This window comes from Taudactylus pleione, unplaced genomic scaffold, assembly GCF_031769625.1.
Source record: "Taudactylus pleione unplaced genomic scaffold, aTauple2 ptg000015l, whole genome shotgun sequence".
NCBI lineage: Eukaryota > Metazoa > Chordata > Amphibia > Anura > Myobatrachidae > Taudactylus > Taudactylus pleione.
Window position 1 is genome coordinate 5,316,805 of NW_028284417.1, and position 22,930 is coordinate 5,339,734.

A 22,930-nucleotide genomic window follows, 5' to 3' on the forward strand; every position below is an offset into this window, starting at 1 on the left:
TCAATGCTATGAATGATGAATAAAGCCATGACTTGTACTGGGTTACTAATCTGCTTTTCAATTTTTGTTTTATCCCCTGCTCCCTGTTTTTTTATTTTTTGTTTGTTTGTTTTTTTATTATATATCCTGCACGTAGTGTGTATGGCGTAGTTATGCGGCTGATGAGAAATCGGTTTCCATTGCTACCTGGAAGCCTCATTTGAAGGCCTTGCATACCTGCAGCCCTACAAAGTAGGTACAATATGGCAGCTGGTGTTATTCGTGATGTCTGTTCAACCTCTAGAACACTAGTATTTATGTTGGTTTGTCTCCTTACTATTTTCTATGTCACAGTCCTTAATTAATGGATCTAAACTAATATATTGAACCATGATCTCCAGGCTCCAATTGATAATATTGCAGATTAGCATTGTCTGTTTTAAAGGGATATTGTCATGAAAAGCATAGGATTTTAATATTACAATACAAAAAAAATGTTTTACTATTTGCATTGTTTCAGTGCTGTATTCTGTGTTAATTAGCCTAGTAGAAACATCAATGTCTACATAATACTTCAGTAATGCTACTATATGTATAATCTCCTGTACTGCAAGTAATTAATATCTGTATAAATGGACATGGATTTCTGTGTCGTATATAAAAAGCACTCTGCTTCCTCTCCTCTCTAATTCACTAGACTAGGCAGTAACACAAAGAGCATAATGGACCTCATTTAGAGCTGGAGACAAATCCAACTAAAGGTACAAATTTGCGCCTGGACAAACCATTTGAGAAAGGGGTGTAAATGCATTTTCATTTTCCATGTATGAAAACTATTTCTTACTTTTGCATGCAGTACATAACTACTGGACAGCTTTAATTTTTACACTTACCCCCCTACTCTCATTTCTAAATCCATTTGAACATGTTACACATCCCCTGTTGCACAACATCATATTACCCAATGGTCCCGATTTTGGTGCAACAGTCCCGAATTGAGGAGTTTGTCCCTCGATCAGGATATTCGTCCTAAATAAATGGGGGCGCAGGGGCTTGGTAAGTATTTCCTTGCAATGGCCAACTATGACGTGGTCACGTCTCTATTGCCCCATGGCCACTGTTCTGAACTCCCAAATGTTTGGAGGTATTTAGTATGGTTTTGCTCCAGTGCAACATTGTACTTTGTAGCTGGAATTACACCAAGCTCCAAGTAAGGCACAATATCAATTATAACGTAATATGTTATTCTGTCTAATATTTTACAGGCGTTTGTATTCTATATTTACTTATTCTATTGTATTTCTCTGTTGGGGAGGAGCTTATACTGCTATACTACTTAATTAGAATAGCTTGACTAGGTACAAAAATATTGTTAAAATGAATGTTTCAGGGCAAATCAAATATAGCTTTGCCCATAACTTCCTAATGAATAGCAGACCCTGGAACATTGTCTTCAGTATATGTTCCACATTGTTATAAATATATTTAATTATTTTAGATTTTTTATATACTGTATTGTATGTCATTTTATTCAGCCACAACATTGATAGCTGCTTTTCTCCCAATCCCATGCCCAGGCATGCTGCATTATTCATCTTTCTGTTTAATGTATGGAGCTTTTCTCATTCATTTCTCAATAATAACCAATTCAGGCATGTGAACCACAAATTAAACGTATGGACAAATGAATAGAATTAATATGTCTTTTCACGTACGGATTGCATTTATGCTTTCTGACACAAAACCAATAGATTAAGGATCAATTCCTTAGTGTTTACCAAAATAAGTTGTCAATTACAAAATATGAAAGAGCAACACTCTTTTAATGGAGTTGAACACATGAATATTAAGCTTTCCTATACAAAATAAAAATTCAGAAATAATTTATTGACAGTATAATTTTCATTCATGAGAAGACACCGCTGGATAATATACATGGCAGTAATTAAAAGGTACCCGGCGCAGATCACCCTGTGTCTTAGAACTTGATCAATAAGAATATACATGGAAGAAAGCAATGAAAGTAATTTATAATTGGAAGAAACATAAAAATTGTGTTTTTGCAAAGATCAAAGCATGGCAACAAAATGTCAGTATCACATTTCATCAAATCACCTTTACAGACCTGGCTATGACCGGCTTGCGGCTGTTCTAGCAGACAATATACTGAAAGTAACTCAAAAATGGATTCTATGATTTTCATTTTAATATTATTTTATAACTTTTCACACTGTAACATTCTGTAAATTAATATCCACTGACCTTTGTTCAACAGAAGCCTATTTCTCTACCAGTTACAGAGGCGATTCTTGCTTTACACTTGTAATTCAGAGATGCGTTTTATTATACTGGAAGGAAATTTGCAACGCAATGAATGTTATTATGAGAAAAATCCTAAATCAGTAAATCTTTAGTTTTGAACAATTTTGCATAATTAGTATAGAAAAAGTAATAGTATATTCTAATTGGATTAAGAAAAATAATCTGTTCAAATATTGTCTGCATAAGCATTATCCAAGGAAGTAAACTGCATAATTAAAGATAGTCAGCAAGGATTTAACAATGTTCTCCAGGGTAAACCATTCCTGGTGTCCTGATCCATACCATGTCCTGCAATGACAGCTTCTGCAGTTCAGATGATGCATCTCTTGGCAGCTGCATACTGTAATCCCTGCGCGCCTGGCCATTTCTTCATTCTTATACTGTAGATATTTTGCTAAGACTATTGCACAGTCTACAGCAGAATAGGAGTGGCTGGGATATAGGAAACTGTAGATTGAACTAACGGCCTTGGACAGACTGCAACTAAAATAGTACATTAGAATAACATCCTCCAGAAGGTATTGAGACTCACGCATTGGAAGCCTCAATACTCTTTAAAGGGGTTGGGTATGAAATACCGACGGGTTACAAGTAGGGGTGAGCGGGTTCGGTTTTACTCGGTTTTACTCGGTTCTTATCGCCACTTTACCGCAATTTCGGCTCGATTTCATTCGCTATCCAAAACACGTGTTCGGCGATAGCCAATAAAAAGATCCGAGTAAAACCGAGTAAAACCGAGCCCGCTCACCCCTAGTTACAAGCCTCCGGTTCAAATCCCGGCGAGAGAAGCCCGACAGATGAAAATCCAGACGCCGGCTCATAAGTATCTTTAACCCTCCCCTCTCCCCCCCTAACCCTCCCTTGGGGGTGCCTAACCCTAGCCTCCCCCCGGTGGTGCCTAACCCTAACCCCCTTCCCCTAGCCTAAACCTAATCCTCCCGGGGGGGGGGTTCCTAACCCTAAGCCACCCCGGGAGTGGCTAAACCTAACCCTCCCCCCACGGCTAACATGTCGCAATGCCCGGCTAACCTACGATCGGTATGCCAGGGGCATCGGGATTTTGACGTGGGGCTAATCATAGGTGTCGGTATTTAGACACCTATCTTTAGTCCCATGTCAGGCTTTCAGTGTCGGGATTCTGGCAGTCGTATTTCGACCGCCGGCATCCTGACTACATCCCCTTTAAAGGTATACTTAACACTGCTATGCATAGAAAGGGTATAGTCAGCATCTCTATCCACGGAGTTGAAGGACCCCACTGCCAATGAAAAGGGTATTTTTGACTGCGATAGAGCCCATTTTTGCTTTGCCCATTAGAAAGGTATAATAACGGCGATAATGTTGTTTGCACTGGAAATAAATATTCACAGTAATAGGTTTATGTATCAAGCAGTGAAAAGTGTAGAGAAGTGGACCAGTGGAGAAATTGCCCATAGCAAACAATCAGCTCCTATCTATTATTTTATAGTCTGTACTGTAAATGCTACTTCAAAGCTGATTGGTTGCTATGGGCAACTTCTCCACTTGTCCACTTATCCACGCTTTTCACTGCTTGATGCATAAACCCCTAAGTATTTGTCAGCAGTTTCAGTAAAAATTTGTTGTGAAAAGTTTTGGTAATAAGGGATTTTTGGGGGCAAATTTATTATTGTGGTGATAACTAGAGATGTGCGCGGACCCCGCGTTTTGGTTTTGGCAAAGCCACCCTCAAATTTTATGGTCTTGTCTTTGGCAAGTCCACTCTCAAGTGTTTTGGTATGGACTTGATTTTGGATTCCTTTACAATTGATAAAAACAGCTGAAATCATGTAATTTGGACATGTTTACATGCAATCCAAAATCAAGATTAGTTTTTTAAATCCAAGTTTCCAATTTACAGCAGATCCGAACCCGGGACTCAGTTCTTCTCTGAACCACAAAAGTGGTCCGAGCTGGGACTCGATTGGATTCGGAATCCCTAAGTTCAGTTAAAACCGAACCGTACATCTCTAGTAATAACACCTTTTTTCAGCATTTTCACTGAAAAGTTATTCCTGCTTCCCAATATGTTCAAAAAGCTTTCCCTGGAGAAATCAGAGATTGTACAATAATGCTGTCGCTGTAGCCGGCTATGGCAGCAAAGTGTTCTGATAACTTAACGGAAAGATTTTTCATCACTTATTAAGTAACACATAAAGCAAGCTTGCCTACTCTCCAGGAATAGCCTGCAGGCTCCCGAAAATATTGTGGCGCTCCCGACCACCCGGAAAAGTGGGCAAGTCTCCTGCACTCCCCTCCACCCACCCTAACCCCTCCTCCTTGTGTTCGCAATGTACCACCCATGGCCACCCGCTTGTAGAGCACAAATGAGCGGTCCAGGGGTCTGATGATGCAATTTGTGGTGAATTGCGTCATCGTAGCCCAACCCTCACTATGCAATGCCTGTTTTCTCTGCACTGTACACTGGGGGGCCGGGCTATGATGACGCAATCGTGCTTGCAGGCCTCCTGCACTGATCTCCTTTCCGGCCGCCATGTCCCCTCCGTGCCAACCTGGCTGCCCCTGGCAGTGCACAAAGCATCAAAAAGACACTCCGTGCAGCTGTATAATGGCAGGGTGCCTGCCTGTAATGTGTAAAGGATGCTACGGACAGCTCCGACACAGCATTACTGGCTGGAGGGTGCCATTCTATGCACCCTGCTAGCAAGATGGGCCATGGGGCAGCGATGGTGCCGCCCACAGCCCTGTGCTCTGTGCAACGGTACCAGTCGCAGACCCCTAGTTATGGCCCTGTCGTAAATTCTTCATTAACTGAACATTACATCTTTCTTTTTATAAAGAACAAAACTTGTGCATGTGCTACTGTAAAGGGCCTCGCTGGAGGCATAATGCTTTATATTAGTGTTAGACCTGAGTGCGCTCCTGCGCTGTCTCCTCCTCTCTGTAGCAGTGACATTGGTGGGATGACATCACTGTGCATGCACAACCCCACGCACGTCACAGTGTTAGAGTGACACAATACATGTACTTAGCTTCTCAGGTGAGGCAACCATGACCTGTATTACCGCTGCCACTAGAATCAGTAGTGACCACCACTGTACCCATGTATTACCGCTGTTACTGCTGTTTAATCCTGTGTGTTATCGCTGTTAGCAATAAACCTGAAAGCCTGGTTAAGGACCTTCTGTGTGGACAAACCTCCATTTTACACCCGCTGACACCTATTGTAACCACACAGGTGCCACCAATAATTCATATCAATAATTAGCACTTGGCTGATGTTATAAAGAGGAACAGAGCACAGAGTGGTGAGTTATGCTATATTGCAGTACTAAGACATCCTGCATTGATGCGATAAGCGGCAATGTAGGTTGTCTCGCTGAGAAAAGGGACATTTTTATACATCTCCCCCTTTGTTATCATTGCTATAAGCTTCTTCACCTCAGAGACTCTAATTAATAACAAGTAGAGTTCTACAGGTAATCAGTGGCACATTCAGGGGGGTTTCTGAGTATCCAGAACACCCCAGCCCCTGACAGTCTGAATTTTTGTTCTCTGAGATGGAGACAGCTGTGTCTGTGTCCCTACACTGGCAACAGCGGCCACACATGGATTCCCGCCCCCTTGTGGCATTGCTGCAATTGAGGAGTCTATGGGGAGGAGTCAAGGCCAATATGATGCGAATATATGAAATGTGGCTATTAAATAATGAGACTGATGCTATAATTTATGTTTAAGTATATTAACTACATTTTAACTCTGTTCCCCTCATATGTACTCCCCGTCTGTTTCCGCAAACATTAAGTATAAACCCAATGTACCATGGAAGGACTGCAGCAGTTATCTCTATATCTGCTGCGGTCCCTCCATTTCCGATAGCAGCCGCAGCCCCCATAGGCTTCTATAGGGACTGCAAAGCTGTCAGATTTACCAAGCTCCAGTTTGCATTCCGGAGCTTGGCCCCGACAGCTTACGCCATCCTCACATAGATTAGTGAAGAGACCGCTGATGCAGCCACTTCACTCCAAATACATCACAGGGATGGGATCCTTTTGAAGCCCCTGTACCTACGTCTGAGTTTTGATACATTCGGCGGTATATAATTTCTTAATGCTACAAATAGTGGCAATAAGAAATAATAATTATTGGGTCTAAAACCCGATAATTAATAAATATGCTCCTAAAGCGCATCTCTGCTGTTATAATCTAAATTTACTGCTGTGCAACAAAACCATTGACACCCACACAATGTACACCCTGATCCTGCACAGGTTCCCCACATCTTGGCTAGGTCTGAGAAGCAGTTGAGCAGAGCAGTAGTCAAGCCTAGTGGACTCAAGGCAACAAGCTGAAAGGTGCTATTATTATATAACCCTCTCTGCTCCTCCACCCTCCCCGCGAGACCCACACCAGAAAAGTGCTGGTGTTTGCCAGACATGACATCCCCTTAAGTGCTGGTGTTTGCCAGACATGACTTTTGTCCACAGAGCAGCCGGGCAGGTTCACTCCCGGCACATGCTGTAAGTGCTGGCGGCAGAGGAAGAGCTGCTGTAAAGGTGTGATGCTGCCTGGGAGCTCAGTGCTGGCATTGGGAGACTGCAAGGAGCTCAAGGAGGGCTATTGTTTCAGAACTACCTGCGGTCCCCAGCACAGGATCTCCTCCATATCTGCTGCTGGATGTGGCAATCTATACATTCGTGCGCCGGGTCATTCATCCTGTCGGTGGCCGCACTGTGCTCCCCCTCGAGCCGGCCCTGCTTCCGGAACTGGCTCCTCTGTGCAGGGACTGCCTGCAGCTGGGCCCCTTCCCTCACTGATGTCATAGCTGATTCCAGGAACTGGAATCTGTGCTGCTGCTGCTGCTGCACACTGACTGAGCCCGCTGCTTATAGACTGCCCGGCCAATGCCCTGATATAGTGAAAGGCAACACACGGGAAAAACACAACTTCTATGAATGCTGTGTTACAGCAAACTATCTGTGTGAGAGGGGTGAAACTTGCAAAACCATTTTGGGATAGTCCAAGGTCAATGTTCCCCCACTGTCTTTTGACAAATGCAGTATGGTCTATTTTTTACAAATACAGTCTCATTATTTAATAACCACACTAGATAGATAGATAGATAGATAGATAGATAGATAGATAGATAGATAGATAGATAGATAGATAGATAGATATACTAAACACCCACCCAGGCCCGCCGACAGGGTGTACAAACGGGACACTTGTACCGGACAACGAGATTCCGAGGGGCCCCAGCAAGGGTTGGCTAGGGTGGAGAGACATGGTCCAGGGATGCTGGGGATACACATTGGGCAGTGGTTGGGATGGCTGGAGATGAAGTGGCAGGGGGGATGGTGATGAAGACACAGGGCTGGGGAGACACTGGGGCTGTGAAACACAGGAACTGGGATTGTGAAACACGGGCTGGGGTTGTTAGACACAGGCTGGGTTTGAGGCTGAAATACACGGGTGGGGTTTGGGGCTGAGACACGGACTAGGTTTGGGGCTGAGAGACACAGGCAGGGCTTGAGGCAGAGAGTGACACAGGGGCTGAGTTTGCAGATGAGACACGGCCTGGGTTTGGGGCTGATAGACATGGGCAGGGTTTGATGCTGAGAGACACTGGCTGGGTTTGAGGCTGAGAGTCACAGGGGTTGGGCAATGAAGCTGAGAGACACTGGGGCTGGGGAATGAAGCTGAGACAGGGGCATGGAAATTAAGCTGTGAGACACAGGCTGGGAAATGAAGCTGAGAGACAGTGGAGAGGATGAAGCTGTGAGACACAGGGTGGAAGAATGAAGCTGAGAGTCACAAGGTGGGAGGATGAAGCTGAGAGAGGGGTGGGGAATGAAGCTGAGAGACACGGATGGAGGGATAATGATGCTGAGAGACACATTGGAGATGAGTGGATGGTTGGAGATACATAGGGGGAAGAGGGTAGAGACACATGGATGGTGCTGGAGAGTCGAGGGTTGAGGCTGGTGCAACACAGGCAAGGATGAGGCTGGAGAGATGGGGGATAAGGTTGAGAGACACAGTTGGGGATGAGGCTGGAGAGACAGCTGGGGATGAGCCAATGGCCGACCTGCATCTACCTAATGGGAGGGAATAAGGGGGCCTGTTGAGAATGAGCCAATGGCCGACCTGCATCTACTTACTGGGAGGGGTTAGGGGACCCCAAAAGCATGAGTGTGCCGGGCCCCAAGATTTCTGTTGCCGGCCCTGCCCCCACCCCTCCTACAAATCCTGTATTTGCCCCTGTGTATAAATTAGCCCCGTATGGGCTGCAGAGTAACAAGTGTGTATTTGTAGTTTTAGAAGGGTAATAGGGGTGGTGAGGAGTTTGCATTTGCAGGGCGAGTACAGTAAGAGCATGTTCCCGTAGCTGCGAGCTGAGGTAGACCAATGTTCACATGTCAGTTCCAGTAGCCGTGTCACTTGTTGGGGCCTGACGGCTGGTGCATATACACATACATGATGATGATGGCAGTGGCTAGCTGCAAGTTGATTAGCTCACTGCAGATGCACCTCTGAAGCTGATAGGTGCTTTCTTAATTTATTGTACAAATAATATATTATTTTGTGTGCATAGTTTTATTCAGTATTTTGCTACTTTCATTTGTACACAAGAAGGAGGACTGTACCTGCTGTAGTATTGAATGGTTTTTTTTTTTTTTAGTAAATCAAACCTAATAGTGAATGTGTTTTATTTATAAAAACGCTCTACATTTTGTTGAGCTTGTATCCTGGTTTTGTGTAAGTATATCTAGATGTAAGTATGCCTGGCGCATATGTACCCTACTACTGGTGTGTAGCTGGATGTACCTTGAGGTGCCACCAATTCAGCATATGGGTGTAAATACATTATTTATACGTTCTGCTTTTCGGATCTTTTTTTTCTATGCATATATGTCAAACTCAGCATGAACCCCAATATGTACCATTACATGATAAATCTAGCACCTCGCTGTTCAACAGCTTTTTAAAGATACTTCAGATTCTGAGATAGCAGAGTTTTATACTCTTAACACCGCTCAACATTTTAAAACCTACATATGTAAAATACTGTAAAACATATGACCGTGTAACCAGTATTTTTTTTTTTTATGATCCTCAGCGGTGCACAACACTGCACATTTTCTTGTGCATCATTTTTAATTGTTATATCTAGTTCCGGAAATGGGGGGGGGGGTGAAATAATTTCAGAAATAAATAAACTAAGTGGAAAGTATGGAAACTGCTATAAATCTTGTATCAACTTTTAACTTGTTGGCGAGTACTGCCATGTTTTTTCATAGAAAAAAAAAAACACTGAGTGGAACTACTATGATTAGATAATAATAACCCAAACAAAAACGAAAGAACGTATTTAGCAGCATTATTATGAAAGGGAACATACTGCAGGTTGAAATATAGCTTTTAAGAGTGAAAAAAATAATTGATAACAATTTATTTGACAAAAAACATGATAAAAAAAAAGAAAAAAGTGACTTGCTCACATATGAACAAAATGCACCTTAGGGCTAATTCACAGGCAGGGCCGGACTGGCCATCTGGCACTTCGGGCAAATGCCAGAAGGACCGGAGGCCTCAGGGCCGGTTCGAGGAGTGCAGCTGCCACTGCACAGGACGGAAGTCACCTTCCGGACTTCGGAGGTGTCCCCACCCTCCACCCCTCTGCTGGAGTTCATGGTATGAGCTCAGGGGCAGGGAAGGGGCGGCAGCAGTGATGGGCAGGTGCGCTCTGCTCAGCCGGGAAGAGACGGGGCGTGCCGTGAAGCCAGGCCCCCGTGACTCGCGGCGCATCTCCTTGAAATGTAACCACGCCCCCTTTGCGAGCATGCGTGTTTAAGGCGCGTGCACAGGGGGGGCTGCCAGGGCTGATCTACAGCCCCAATCCGTCCCTGTGTACGGCCAATATTTAGGATTTCTCCTCACCTCAGTCACTCTGCCCCCTTCTGTCCCATCTCCTCCTGTTCTATTATACTCACCCTGTGCTCTTTCCCGGTCCTTTTCTGTCCTGTCGTGTGACCATCACACCTAATGTACATACACAGCACATACAGTGGGAGTGCGCAGTAACCAGTGGATGGCGGTGGGAATGGTGAGAAGTGATTTAAATGTCTTAAAATATGATAATAAAAATATATAATAATAATATAATAGATTACAGAGATAAAGGGTTACCATTCATACACAAATTGTGGATATGTGATCCGATACATTTTTACTGTACTTTAACTATATCTGTCAGTAAAAGTTTTTTATCCTCAAGGCTGTCACTTGTCCAGTGCATTATCTAGTAATTACAGCTAGGTACCTCCTTCATAGTTTTGGTACCCAGCTTTGTCATATTCACACTGTCATATTGAATTTGTTATCTATTTTACCATGTAACACTTTCAAAAAGATACAGTATTTTGCCAAATGGTGCAGTCCATTTTTTAGTACCTATACAGACCAAAAATTAGTACAATCAGTTTTTCTTTCCATTGGCAAATTACACCAAAACAATACTACGAAACAATGGGTTCTGTTTAGTGCCAATATACAGTATTACTGTCATTACAATAACCATAATCAGAAGCAGCCATGCACATGCATGAGTAGGTTAAACATGAACATGAATAGGATTTAATATATTCAACCAATGCAAGTATAAATTAATTTAGCATTTCCTAAGTAGAATATTAAGTTGGAGCCTGGGGATATTAGGTCTTTGGAAAGTACTTCCCAAGTGCTGTGAAGAGCAATTGTTGGACAAACACAATTACACACAATTACAAGGTTTTATATCGCTTTCTTTAAAATATATATATATGTGTGTGTGTGTATATATATATATATATATATATAATACAATTGCAATTTGAGCAAACAATATAAATCTCATACATTTAAATTCCAAATTGTACTGTAATAGACGAGAAATTGACTTCAATCTACTTCATCACTGCAGATACCTTTTCTATTTAAAAGGCTACAGCTTTCTGTAAAGTATATGTCAGCAATGCATTTTGCCTTACTGAGTGCTTTGCCAGTCTGCTGTGGTATGTACTGAGCATGTTGCATGAGGACTGTGGGAATAAAACCTGTGATGTGTTGCTTTAGAGCCTTGTGCCTGCTGTTTAAGCTATTCTTCATTGTATGTTGTGTCTCATAATCAATTAATACCTTTATTTTCAGTTATACCATTATAAAATGCATTGTTATTATTAATACAATGTACTTAATTACATTGTTTCTTTTTCATTTACTAATACCTGAAGGAAAGAACAAGGAGAAACATCTGGCAGGTGTGTATTTTAATTATTTATTATGCATTTATTATATATTTAAAGGCATTTTAAAGGAGCTATATGAATATGAAACTGTAACACAAAGGTTCTTTTTAATATTTGGCATTACAGAAAATGTATGTGTGTCAGTCATGATCAAAGATGTCATTTGTACATGGTTGATTTTTTTTTACATCTAGTTCTACAATAGGTTCCAATTATAATTAGGTATGATTTTGAAATGTGATGTGACACTAACATCTGACTCACTTATAATATGGTAAAGTAGACAGCACAAATGAATCTGCAGTCACCGCGATTGAGTTCAGCCACATTGTTTTATGAGTCACAGAAACACAAAATTAATTTTATAATGGTACAACTATAGACTAAGAAAATATCACTATCTCAAGTATGAACTTTTATAACTATGTTCTTCTACTATAACTTCCAATTTACTTAACCAAACAGCTGGTGACTAGGAATAATGGAAAGTGTAATTTTAATGCAAAAGCTTGAAAATTAGTTAATTGCTGTACAGTAGAAAGGACCTTGGTATTAACATTTAGCAATAGGTCTAGTTTTCTGTTACCAGTTACCGCAGCCATAGAAAGTCACTTATCTCCATTGTTTATCAATAAAATATTGCCAGTGCAGTGAGTGGTACATTAACCAGCTGCCTTGGCGGTATTGATTGGGAGTGTAGGAGTTAAAATACTGCTTTGCTAGGCTACTCACCAGAAATATGCGCATGCATGAACTGGCTAACCTGCTCACACATGCACAATAGAATGGACACGAGAGAGTTTAATAGAACAAAAAAATTAATAGAAAAAAATTTGTTATAATTGTCTTGAGTGAAAATTCTTCTACTATCGCCATTCTGAAGTGGCGATAACAGAAGCTTAATGGCGGCAGCACTTGCACTGCTGTGATGCTTGTTAATGAGGCTTCTCCCGGCTTTTGCAGAAGAGAACCAGCAAATCTTTCCTCCAGTGATGAAAAAAGATAGGGAAATAGGACTTTTCTCCAATTCATACCTAGGGCTTTTAATGAGAATTTAAATTTACCTGCATTAATTTTCTTATATAAACTACAGTTTTGTTTCCCAATGTAAGGACTGGAAGGCTTTGATAAATAGGTCCCTAAATTCCCTACCACAAATACAAACACAATTTTAGTAGGCAGCCATTAACCTACCATTATATTGAGAACTGTAAGAGGAAACAGAGCAGCTAGAGGAAAGCCACACAGACTCAGGTAGAACATATCAGATTTGATCTAATGACTCAGGGCCTGATTCAGAGCCGGACGCTCTGAAAGAGCACTCGCTCTGAATCAGGGCGTTTTGGGGTTTTTTTTGGAGCGGCCTCCTGGCCGCTCGAATAGCTGTGGGTGGCAACCCATAGCTATAGCGAGTGGCCAGGTTGATGGTCGCGATGGTCAAGACCATTGCGACCATCGGGCTTGCGACGAGACCCTTGTGGTAGGGTCTCGTGTCCGCAAGCCCCAGAGAGCTTCTGGCTCTAAGAGAGCCGGAAGCTCTCCCACTGACATCACTGGTGATGTCAGTGGGGCCGCCCAAAAATGGCAGGCGTTCGCTTGGGAACGCCTCCGTTTGTGAAGCCACCCCCGGCCACGCCACCCAAACGGGTCGAGCTGTCAATCACAATTGACAGCTCGCCCCCTTTGGTGCGAGACCTGGAGCGACGGAGCACCCGTCGCTAGCCGGGTCTCGCACATGCACACGACGGAGCCGGCTCCGTCGTGTGCATGCCCAGTGGGGAAACATCGGCCCGGTTGCGAGCGCTCAGCGCTCGCGACTGGGTCTGAATCAGGCCCTCAGTGCTGAAGGGCACTGTGCTGCCATGCTGCCTAAATTGCAAATTTAGGCTTATGTTTTTATATTACTGCCGAGCTCCTCAGTGATTGTAATACAGTATTATCCCATATTTATGATTATTATTCATTGATTTTTTAATTCTTATTAATATACCAGTCTTTAGTGATGAAATATCACATTATTATGTTTTGTCCAAAAAAGTTGGAGATATATAATTTCCACTAAAATTCATCTAGATTTTCATGTAAAGGCGCCCATGCTTCCTCTGATTCCACTGGTCAATTTGGTCATTATAAACACGTCGGACCAGGGCATGAAGAGCCCACCTGATGAGTGCTATCGTAGGGCCAGTACCACAGACAAGTGGCCAGTAATGGCAGACTGGCAAATTTTAGCATGAGAGCCAAGTACACCACACTGGCTCATTCCTAAAAGGCAGTTTTTGGTATAAATAGCATTACTAGAATAGCATAGGAAATGCTGTATTCTATTATTTTTAAAGCAGAACTGTTTAAATATTATAAAATAAGGAAATGTTCTTGTTCATTATATGGATACCAACATAGCTCACCAGCCCTTCATGGCTTCTTCCACCTGAACCGCTGCTTTTCACTCTCACACCTTGCGTCAAGAATAAGTCATTACATCAGCCAGGCAGCACAAGATTTGAAAACAACTGTTCACAGTGTGCTGCAGTGTTGGCAAGCTACAGTGGCTGCTCTATAATGAACAAGTAGTAAAAGATATATAAGCCCCCTCCCTTAATTTTGCTATGGTTCCTGTTGATGTAATGTTCTGCCCCTGAATTTGCAGTTTCAGGTGTAGAATAATGTAAAATATAGATAACTAGCTGAAGTACCTGGCGTTGCCCGGATTTAAATCTTCAAGTTATTAAGTTAGGCATCCCTTAAATTGCCACCCCTCTGAAGTTTTCATACAAATCCATCCAGTGGAAGGCCCAGAACAGGCTCCACGGGTCACAGTTCTGCCCAGCATACAACAACGGGAGGTCCAACCAGGACCTAATCTGCAAGTTATTAAGTTAGGCATCCCTGGCCAATTGCCACCCTTCTGTGAAGTTTTCATCCAAATCCATCCAATGGAAAGCCCAGAACAGGCTCCCCAGGTCACAGTTCTGCCCAGCATACAACAAAGGGAGGTCCGACCGGGACCTAATCTGCAAGTTATTAAGTTAGGCATCCCTGGCCAATTGCCACCCTTCTGTGAAGTTTTCATCCAACTCCATCCAGTGGAAGGTCCAGAACAGGCTCCCCAGGTCAATGTTCAGCCCAGCGTACACCAACGGGAGGGGCGACCGGGACCCCAACCCCCCTATTACCTGGCCAGGATCCAACTGGATCACCTCACGTTGGTTTCATCCCGATCGGTGCATGGGTGTCCGAATGCATAACCGGACAGACAAACAAACAAACAAACAGACCAATGAATTTTATATTATAACTTATATTATGCAATATACTGTATTAACTGTCCTGTGACCAAACTACCGCTGCCTCGTTCTTCAAAAAAACAATTATAAACTTATAATAAAGGCAATATTTAAAATACTGGACTTGCACTTACCTTGATCTTTCTTTCTTTTTCTTTCTCTTTTTTTCATCTGCTCCAGAGCAGGAGGTCACTGAGTTCAGGAACCAGGTAGTAGGTTCCTGCTTGCAGGAACCTACTACTGACAAAAAAAAGCTCCCAACCAGATCGCCAGGTATTAATGATTGTGGCTCATGCAGCCACATCATTCACCAGAAGAACATTGGCCCTATGGGATCACAACTACCTTGTGAGCCTGGATGCGACCCAATACCTTCAAAATGGTATGGCCCAGCAAACCCCTACTGCCTGTTCATTATATATTACAGCAAGAGTAGAAGCATGACATTATGCTTTATTCTTGGAATAAAGCTATTTGCTAATTCAGTAAATTATTTTATTTATTTCACCACTGTAGCTCACCAGTGTCGCGCCTATTCCACTTGCACCGCTGTTCTGATATCTCTTTCTGCCTGGACCAAGTCAATATTATCGCAAACGTGATTTGAAATCAGAGGTGTATGTGGAAGAAGCAATGTGGTGCTGATGCGCTACAGTGGTATCCAGTGATTAAAGCGGTCCTAGAGAAGTGGTGGAACTCACCCCCCCTCCCCCTCCCGGTGCTTATTTAATAAAGGGACTGTGCACCACAAAAAAGGGGCGTGGTCTCAAAAAGGGGTATGGTCTCAAAAGAAAAGGGCTTGTTCACACAATAGTGTTCCCAATTCAAATTACGCCACACAGTAGCACAATTCTATTCACATTACACTGCACATAGTGTCCAAGATTCACCTTACACCACATAGCAGTGTCCCTTATTCATGTTATGACACACAGTAGTGCCCCTTTTGCACAATGGCCACATTAGTGCCCCTTATACACAATGCCCACAGTAGTAGTGCCCCTTATACAATGCCCACAGCAGTAGTACTCATTACACATAATGCCCACAGCAGTAGTGCCCCTTATGCAATGCCCACGGTAGTGGTAGTGCCCCTTATGCAGAGCCCACAGTAGTGGTGCCCCTTATGCAGTGCCCCCAATAGTAGTGCCCCTTATGCAGTGCCCCCAGGAGTGGTGACCCTTATGCAGTCCCCCCTATGCAATGCCCCTAGTAGTAGTGCCCCCAGTAGTAATGTCCCTATGCAGTGCCACCATTAGTAATGCCCCCTGTAGTAGTATCCCCAGTAGTAATGCCTCCAGGGGTAATGCCGCCATTAGTAGTGCCCCCCCAGTAGTAGCGCCCCCAGTAGTAGTGCCCCAGTAGTAATGCCTTCAGTGGTAATGCCCCCAGTAGTAGTGCTCCCAGTAGTAGTGCCCCCTATAGTAGTGCCCCAGTAGTAATGCCCCCATTAGTAGTGCCCCCAGTAGTAGAGCTCCCAGTAGTAATGCCCCCTGTAGATGCCCCTAGATAGTAATGCCTCCTATGCAGTGCCACCATTAGTAATGCCCCCTGTAGTAGTGCCCCCAATAGTAATGCCCCAGTAGTAGTGCTCCCAGTAGTAGTGCCCCAGTAGTAATGCCCCCATTAGTAGTGCCCCCAGTAGTAGAGCTCCCAGTAGTAATGCCCCCTGTAGATGCCCCTAGATAGTAATGCCTCCTATGCAATGCCACCATTAGTAATGCCCCCTGTAGTAGTGCCCCCAATAGTAATGCCCCAGTAGTAGATCTCCCTGTGGTAGTGCCCCCAGTGGTAGTGACAGTAACAATACTTACCTTAAGCCCCGCTCCTGCATCCGCTGCCGTCCGTTTGGCTGCCCACTCCTCGGAACTATGGGAGAGACGTCATGACATCTCTCCCATAGCGAACACTGCTCAGTGCAGGGAAGGAGCCGGGCGCCCGCTGGTAATAAAATCTCAGCAAGTGCCCGGAATCTCCCTGCGGCGCCGGACTGACATATTGCGTTAGGTTGGCTGGAGAAGGCGGAACGCAGTTCTACCACACTTTAACCCCTAGTGATAGCCATATAATTAGCAAGTGCCAAAAGAACAAATAAACTATTCACTTGAATAAGTTTAATTTCTGTAAAAATAAAGATTAATTCTAGAAGTTATGTACATTTGCATATTCTGCAGCTGAAAGTTTATTTTTTCAAATCTAAATATGGTATATTAATATGATTGACCGTGCACTTGCTTAGCTACAAGTGTATGTGCTAGCTGCCTCTCTCTGATGCTGATTCAGAGTTGCACGCACGTCCTTTTTGTGGACAGATCTCTCGTGTTGAACCGACGTACATTTCAGCAACTACGGGTGATACAAAGTCATATGCTTTTCAGCCACATCCCCATTTGCAGCTGAGTGGGTGTAATTGGGCTGCAACAGGGCGTTGACATGTAGGAAATGTATTTTGAGGGCGTGTTGTCGGTGTGTAGATGGAATTGCGGGTAATTGAAAGGTGAGCGTATGCAGAGATCCATCTGATTTCAGCCGGATTTCTTGCACTACGGATAGGGCTGGTGCAAGTGCACGATGATAGTGATGACGGATGGATAGGGCCAGCTGCGTATGACTGGAATCAGACCCTCTCAGTCTTTGCCCTGTAAGTAATTGCTTTTTTAAATCTTGAAGCAGTCTGCAATTTACAGGCTATCACATATGCCCCTTATTGCTCAACTCCATCAACATTGGCATTGAGTGCGGCTCGGAATCAAGCGAAATTCAAGAATTGAGAATGCAGCCATTTTAGAGTGCAGGATAAAGGAGTATTTGGAGTCAAGAAAGGGGGTCATTTCTTATTTTTAATATTATAATATTTAAGTTATGTCAGGGAGATTAGGAAAGTTACACTTAGGCGTGTCCTGCTCTACCTAAGGGGCAATTCCAGCTTCACCTGTAGGCTAAACCTCTTTAACACCTCCCTTCTCCTCCCAACCCTTCTCACCACCTTTCTCCCACTTTCTCTCTCCCACCCTTTCACATCCCTGGCTTTCTTTCTTATCTCCCACTTTCCTTCATCCCCACCTTTCTTCTCCCCCCACTATTTCTCTCACCTCCTTTTTCTTCCTCACCTCCTCTCTCTCTCTTTGCCACACTTTGTATTTCTGGGACTTTCTTATAACACCCTTCCCCCTATACATAGATCATGCTGAAACAGTAATTCCTGCCTGAGTATCACTAAATTAAGTGAAAGTCCTATTTGCCAAACCTATAAAGTAGAATATATCACAGGTATCTCCTGCATTATTGTCAGAATCGGAGCACTGCCTTCCCATTACAATGTATGGAGATGTTGTGATTGAGCTATTTATCACGCTCAAAAAACTAAAACTTTACGTAGATTGGCCTGGACAGCAGCTTTTCACAAGAACTGTCGTGGCTCTGGAGTAAAGATAAATTACTTTGAAATTTGTGGCAGGAAGGAATGTTACACCTCCAATCTACCTAACTCCCAAGATAATATTAGTATATACGTCCTCAGATACATTACTACATCCCCCAACTTACCTCACCTCCAATAATATTTGCATACACCCCCACCCATCCATATAACATGATTGAGCACACAGTCCTTCCCATGTACTTTCCTCTCCTTACTAATCAGATGCAGGGGAGATGTACACGGCAAAGCAGTGGAGAGGTGGGAGACTCGTCAAGGGGACAGGGAGAAGAGACTTACTGATGGCAGCACATTGGTGGCTGCTCCCACCAGAGACCCCAGCCACCAACAGCACAGCACAAGCTGTGCACAGACCTCCCCCTTTTGTGGCCAGGATGGACTCTGGAGTAATTCTCATGCCAGCTAATTGGATCAGCTCCTGGAGGACCCAGCCACTAGATGGGGAGTCTGTAACTGGTGCTGCCTGTGTCCCAAATCACTCAATAGGAATCCAGCCCTGGGTAATGGGGGCACATTCTTGATGGCGGTGAGTGGCAGGCAAGCCCTCTAGGTCCCACCTGTCTTTAGGCTGCTGCCTGTACAGTGTTGTCCATAATCCAGCCCTGATATGCACCAGTGTTTTTCATCCCCAAATAGATTTCAAATGTGCAAAAATTAGTTATCCTAAAACAGTGCTTCTCAAATCTGGTTCTGACACACCCGCAGCAGAAATCCTGATAACATGAGCTGCTAGGAGTGTGTGAGAACCGGATTTTGCAAAAAATTCTGTAAACTTATAAACTCCTCGGCCTTAGCATATGTCAGGCACTTGACTGATTTAATTCCAACAAAACTCATGAGCCAACAAATAGACATAGCATTGCTAAATTTTGTAGTAGAAATGAGTGGTATGTATTTGAGGAGTAGTTGGCTAGTGTAAGATTTCACATTTAAATAGGCAGCACTCCATTTTTGTGACATTTCTCTATTTCTCATGCTTCATTCATCAAGGAACTAAATATGTTTGCTTGTGGACTAATGAGTTCTGCACTCATTTAATAATGCCACATGATAGTGGTAGTTATTATTTATTAATTTATTTAATCAGATGTTCTGATAATTGCCAAACATCACTATATAAAGACAGGCAGATACATTTTACTGTTTTCTTTCATCTTAAGTATTAAAGCTTAATGGGGCCCATACATCTGTGCGGTATTGCCACAATTCCCCGTTCTGCTAACGCTGGGGTTGGAAAATCAGAGAAATTAAACATGTTGGAAATCATTGATTCACTAGTCACAACCAAAAAATGATCGGGATTGGTGATTCTAGAATTTTTAGCATACTGTTTTTCCCTGATCCACCGACGGATCGCCGATTATCGATGTCCGATGGTCCGCATTACCATTTTACATCTTAAAAAAAATTATGTAATTAAAAAAATGTCAGAATGTATTGATTGGCTACTACATTTAGAGACAGCGGCCTCAGAGGTGGACAACGTCGACACTGCGTCCACCTCTGAATTATGCACAATATGTTCTATGCAACTTCACAGCATTTTACTTTCCTCTACAGTTGTTTATTGCATGGCAAATCCTAGAGATTGCAGGTCTTGATTATTATACATATTGTGCAACAACTTATAACAACCTGATAACTTGTTTACTTTAGTGCCTACTATATAAGGTGACTGTATTTGTGAATGTTGTCAATGTCTTTCTATTCTTCTAATGTGTCTTTGCATGTAGTGTTTTTTTTTAATATAATGTCATAGTATAAGGTGGTGAGGCCTAACTCGTTTACTATTAGTGCCATGCGCAGTAACCTGATACTCTATCTCCCCTCACTCCTAGTAAGCTTTGTAGTAGTAAACAGAAGCTCTTCAGGATGTACACCTCTCGGAAACTTAGGTATTCAGCATCCTGTCTGCTCATATAATATCTGAGAATGCAATCTGATAGAAGGTGCATGATGGGTGACTACCTTTCCTTGTGCTTTGTAATCTCTGCCTACTCGCTCGTGTGGCCTTTCAGGTTTTGTGGAACTCTAGAACAGCTTGAAATGTTCTCTGCTGCTTGCTGCCTGTGATAATGTACTGTACGCTGGCAGTTTGCTCTTGCCAATTGCCAAACATGACAATATCTTCAAAATAGATGTTAATATTGTAGTGAACTACACACATGGCCTTGTCTAAACTGAGTTGCTCTCATGTTTCTGAGACTGAAACAATATGCCCTTTTATATTAGGAGCTAAATTAGATACTGAACAGATGGAATAATTAAAATGTGTCCAGAAGGATTCCCGACAAGATAGGACTGTGACAATTAGTAAAACAGCAGTTTATATTTTTGCTAGGCTTGTACTTTTTTAATGTAATGATCTATGCCAGTCTAAGCAACCTATATGTATGTACGTATAATATTGCATGTTCTAAGGAAGAGAAAGTGCAGCAAAACTTTTCATCAGCCCATGGACATATGAAAGTGTGCCTGTCACCTACAAACATTTGAATGTGCCATGTATTTTTTTAGTGTTACAAAGTATACTGGTTACTTTTATACTTTGGTTTTCTGTGGTTTTATCCATGCTATACCCTGTTGAATTATAAAGTACTGAATTTATAGTGCTGGCCAAACTATCTTTTTCTGGCCTTCTGCATATTAGTCAAGAAGAGTCTCTGTGATGTCACTGGCTTCTCGACAACTGATAGGCTGCATTATCATGGATATTGGTTGAGAACACAAAAATACTGCTTCCTGTATGTTTAACATACTGTAACAAGTTATAAGTTATAAGCTTGCTCATCATTGTCACATTAATCATTTAACAAATTTAGCATTTCTAATTTGCAGGGTTACTTTAGTTTCAGACAATAAGGACAAGTTCAGTGCAATATGTTCATGGAGCTATACGCATTGCTATCAATTTACTAATAATGCTTTACAAGTAACCTGATTGCATAAGGATAGCATTTGATACGGGATGGGATAGTACCGTTCCAATTGTTAGTAATTCACACCCTCTCCAGGAGAAGCCAGGGCACATCTAGCCAATTAATATTTCTTGTTTTCCCAAGATGTACATTCCGTATACATTAATGTTGAACTGTACAGAGTATCCAAAACTTTATAATGACAACTTAATGCTTCTTACTTTGAATCCTTTTTTTGTATACCCAAAGGATGGTATTATGGGGCATATTTATTTTAAAGTATTTGCAGGATATTTGCAGGAAACTGCTGTTTTCGGGGGTACCAGCAAATATTATGGATCCCTACATATAATACGGAGGGACACAAGCAGATGTCTCCAATATCTGCCACGGTTCCTCCATTTCCTACTGTAAATCTGCTATGCTGTCGGAAATGGAGAGACGCAGCAGATATATCCATAGGTTTCTATAGGGGCTGCTATGTGGCTGTAAATGGAGGAGCCACAGCAGATATATCCATAGGTTTCTATGGGGTCTGCTATGCTGTTGGAAATGGAGGTACCACAGCAGATATACCCATAGGTTTCTATAGGGGCTGCTATGCTGACGGAAATGGAGGGACCGCAGCAAATACTGTATACCCATAGGTTTCTATGGGGCTGCTATGTGGCTGTAAATGGAGGGACGTAGCAGATATATCCATAGGTTTCTATGGGGCTGCTGTACTGTCGGAAATGGAGGGTCCGCAGCAGATATACAGTACCCATAGGTTTCTATAGGGGCTGCTATACTGTCGGAAATGGAGGGTCCGCAGCAGATATACAGTACCCATAGGTTTCTATGGGGCTGCTATACTGTCGGAAATGGAGGGTCCGCAGCGGATATACAGTACCCATAGGTTTCTATAGGGGCTGCTATACTGTCGGAAATGGAGGGTCCGCAGCAGATATACAGTACCCATAGGTTTCTATAGGGGCTGCTATACTGTCGGATTTGGCAGGCTCTGTAATACGATAATTGGTAATTTTACTTTAATGTCATACAGTTATTGCAAAGTCACACTTTTCTTATGGGAGATAATGCACGGCTTCTAATTTTATAAACAGCTTGGTTCATAACAATACCTTTAATTAAGATTAGGTTCATTTATTTTGAAATGTATGCAATAAGTCAATATCTTCGAATTGTTATTGTTGATTATATAAACCATATTTTTATGCACAATATAAAATGTATTTATTGTACAAGTTCATGAAAATCATCAGGAAGGTGCTTAATGAAAAGTGCTCTGAAATGCCTTGCATGTGTTCTCCCAATAGGGCATGAATTGAGTATTTTGGTAGCTGGGGATGGAAATCCTTTTGGTTGCAAGTTTTACATTTCAGGATTAGTTTATTCACTTTTAGGTGTAGGGTTGCATGCTAATAAGAATATCATGAGTGCACATACAACCATTTGCACAATAATATATATTTTTCTTATTTGTTAGTGATGTAAGCATGAAAGAACCTTGTTTAAAAGAATATTTTTTTTAGAGATGTGTGGGTTCTGTTTTACTCGGATATGTTCGGATCTCAAAACCGGCATCTTATTGGCTATCGGCTATCATGTGTTTTGGATAGTCAATAAAATAAATCCGAACTAATTCGACCTTGTGATAATTTTGGCGAAAAGAACCAAGTAAAACCGAACCTGCACATCTCTAATTTATTTACAGTG

General features: G+C 42.5%; 1 protein-coding gene across 2 annotated transcripts in view; it reads left to right on the forward strand.

Moving 5' to 3' along the window:
* KCNQ5 (potassium voltage-gated channel subfamily Q member 5) overlaps positions 1-22,930 on the forward strand; it is a 791,832-nt gene that overhangs the window by 690,298 nt on the left and 78,604 nt on the right. The window contains exons 8-10 of one of the 2 annotated variants that reach the window (XM_088471354.1): positions 137-231; positions 11,553-11,579; positions 20,132-20,188. In XM_088471354.1, the coding sequence (XP_088327480.1) occupies positions 137-231; positions 11,553-11,579; positions 20,132-20,188 (179 nt within the window). The remainder of the gene's footprint in view (positions 1-136; positions 232-11,552; positions 11,580-20,131; positions 20,189-22,930) is intronic. The other variant, XM_088471348.1, reaches the window with a different exon arrangement.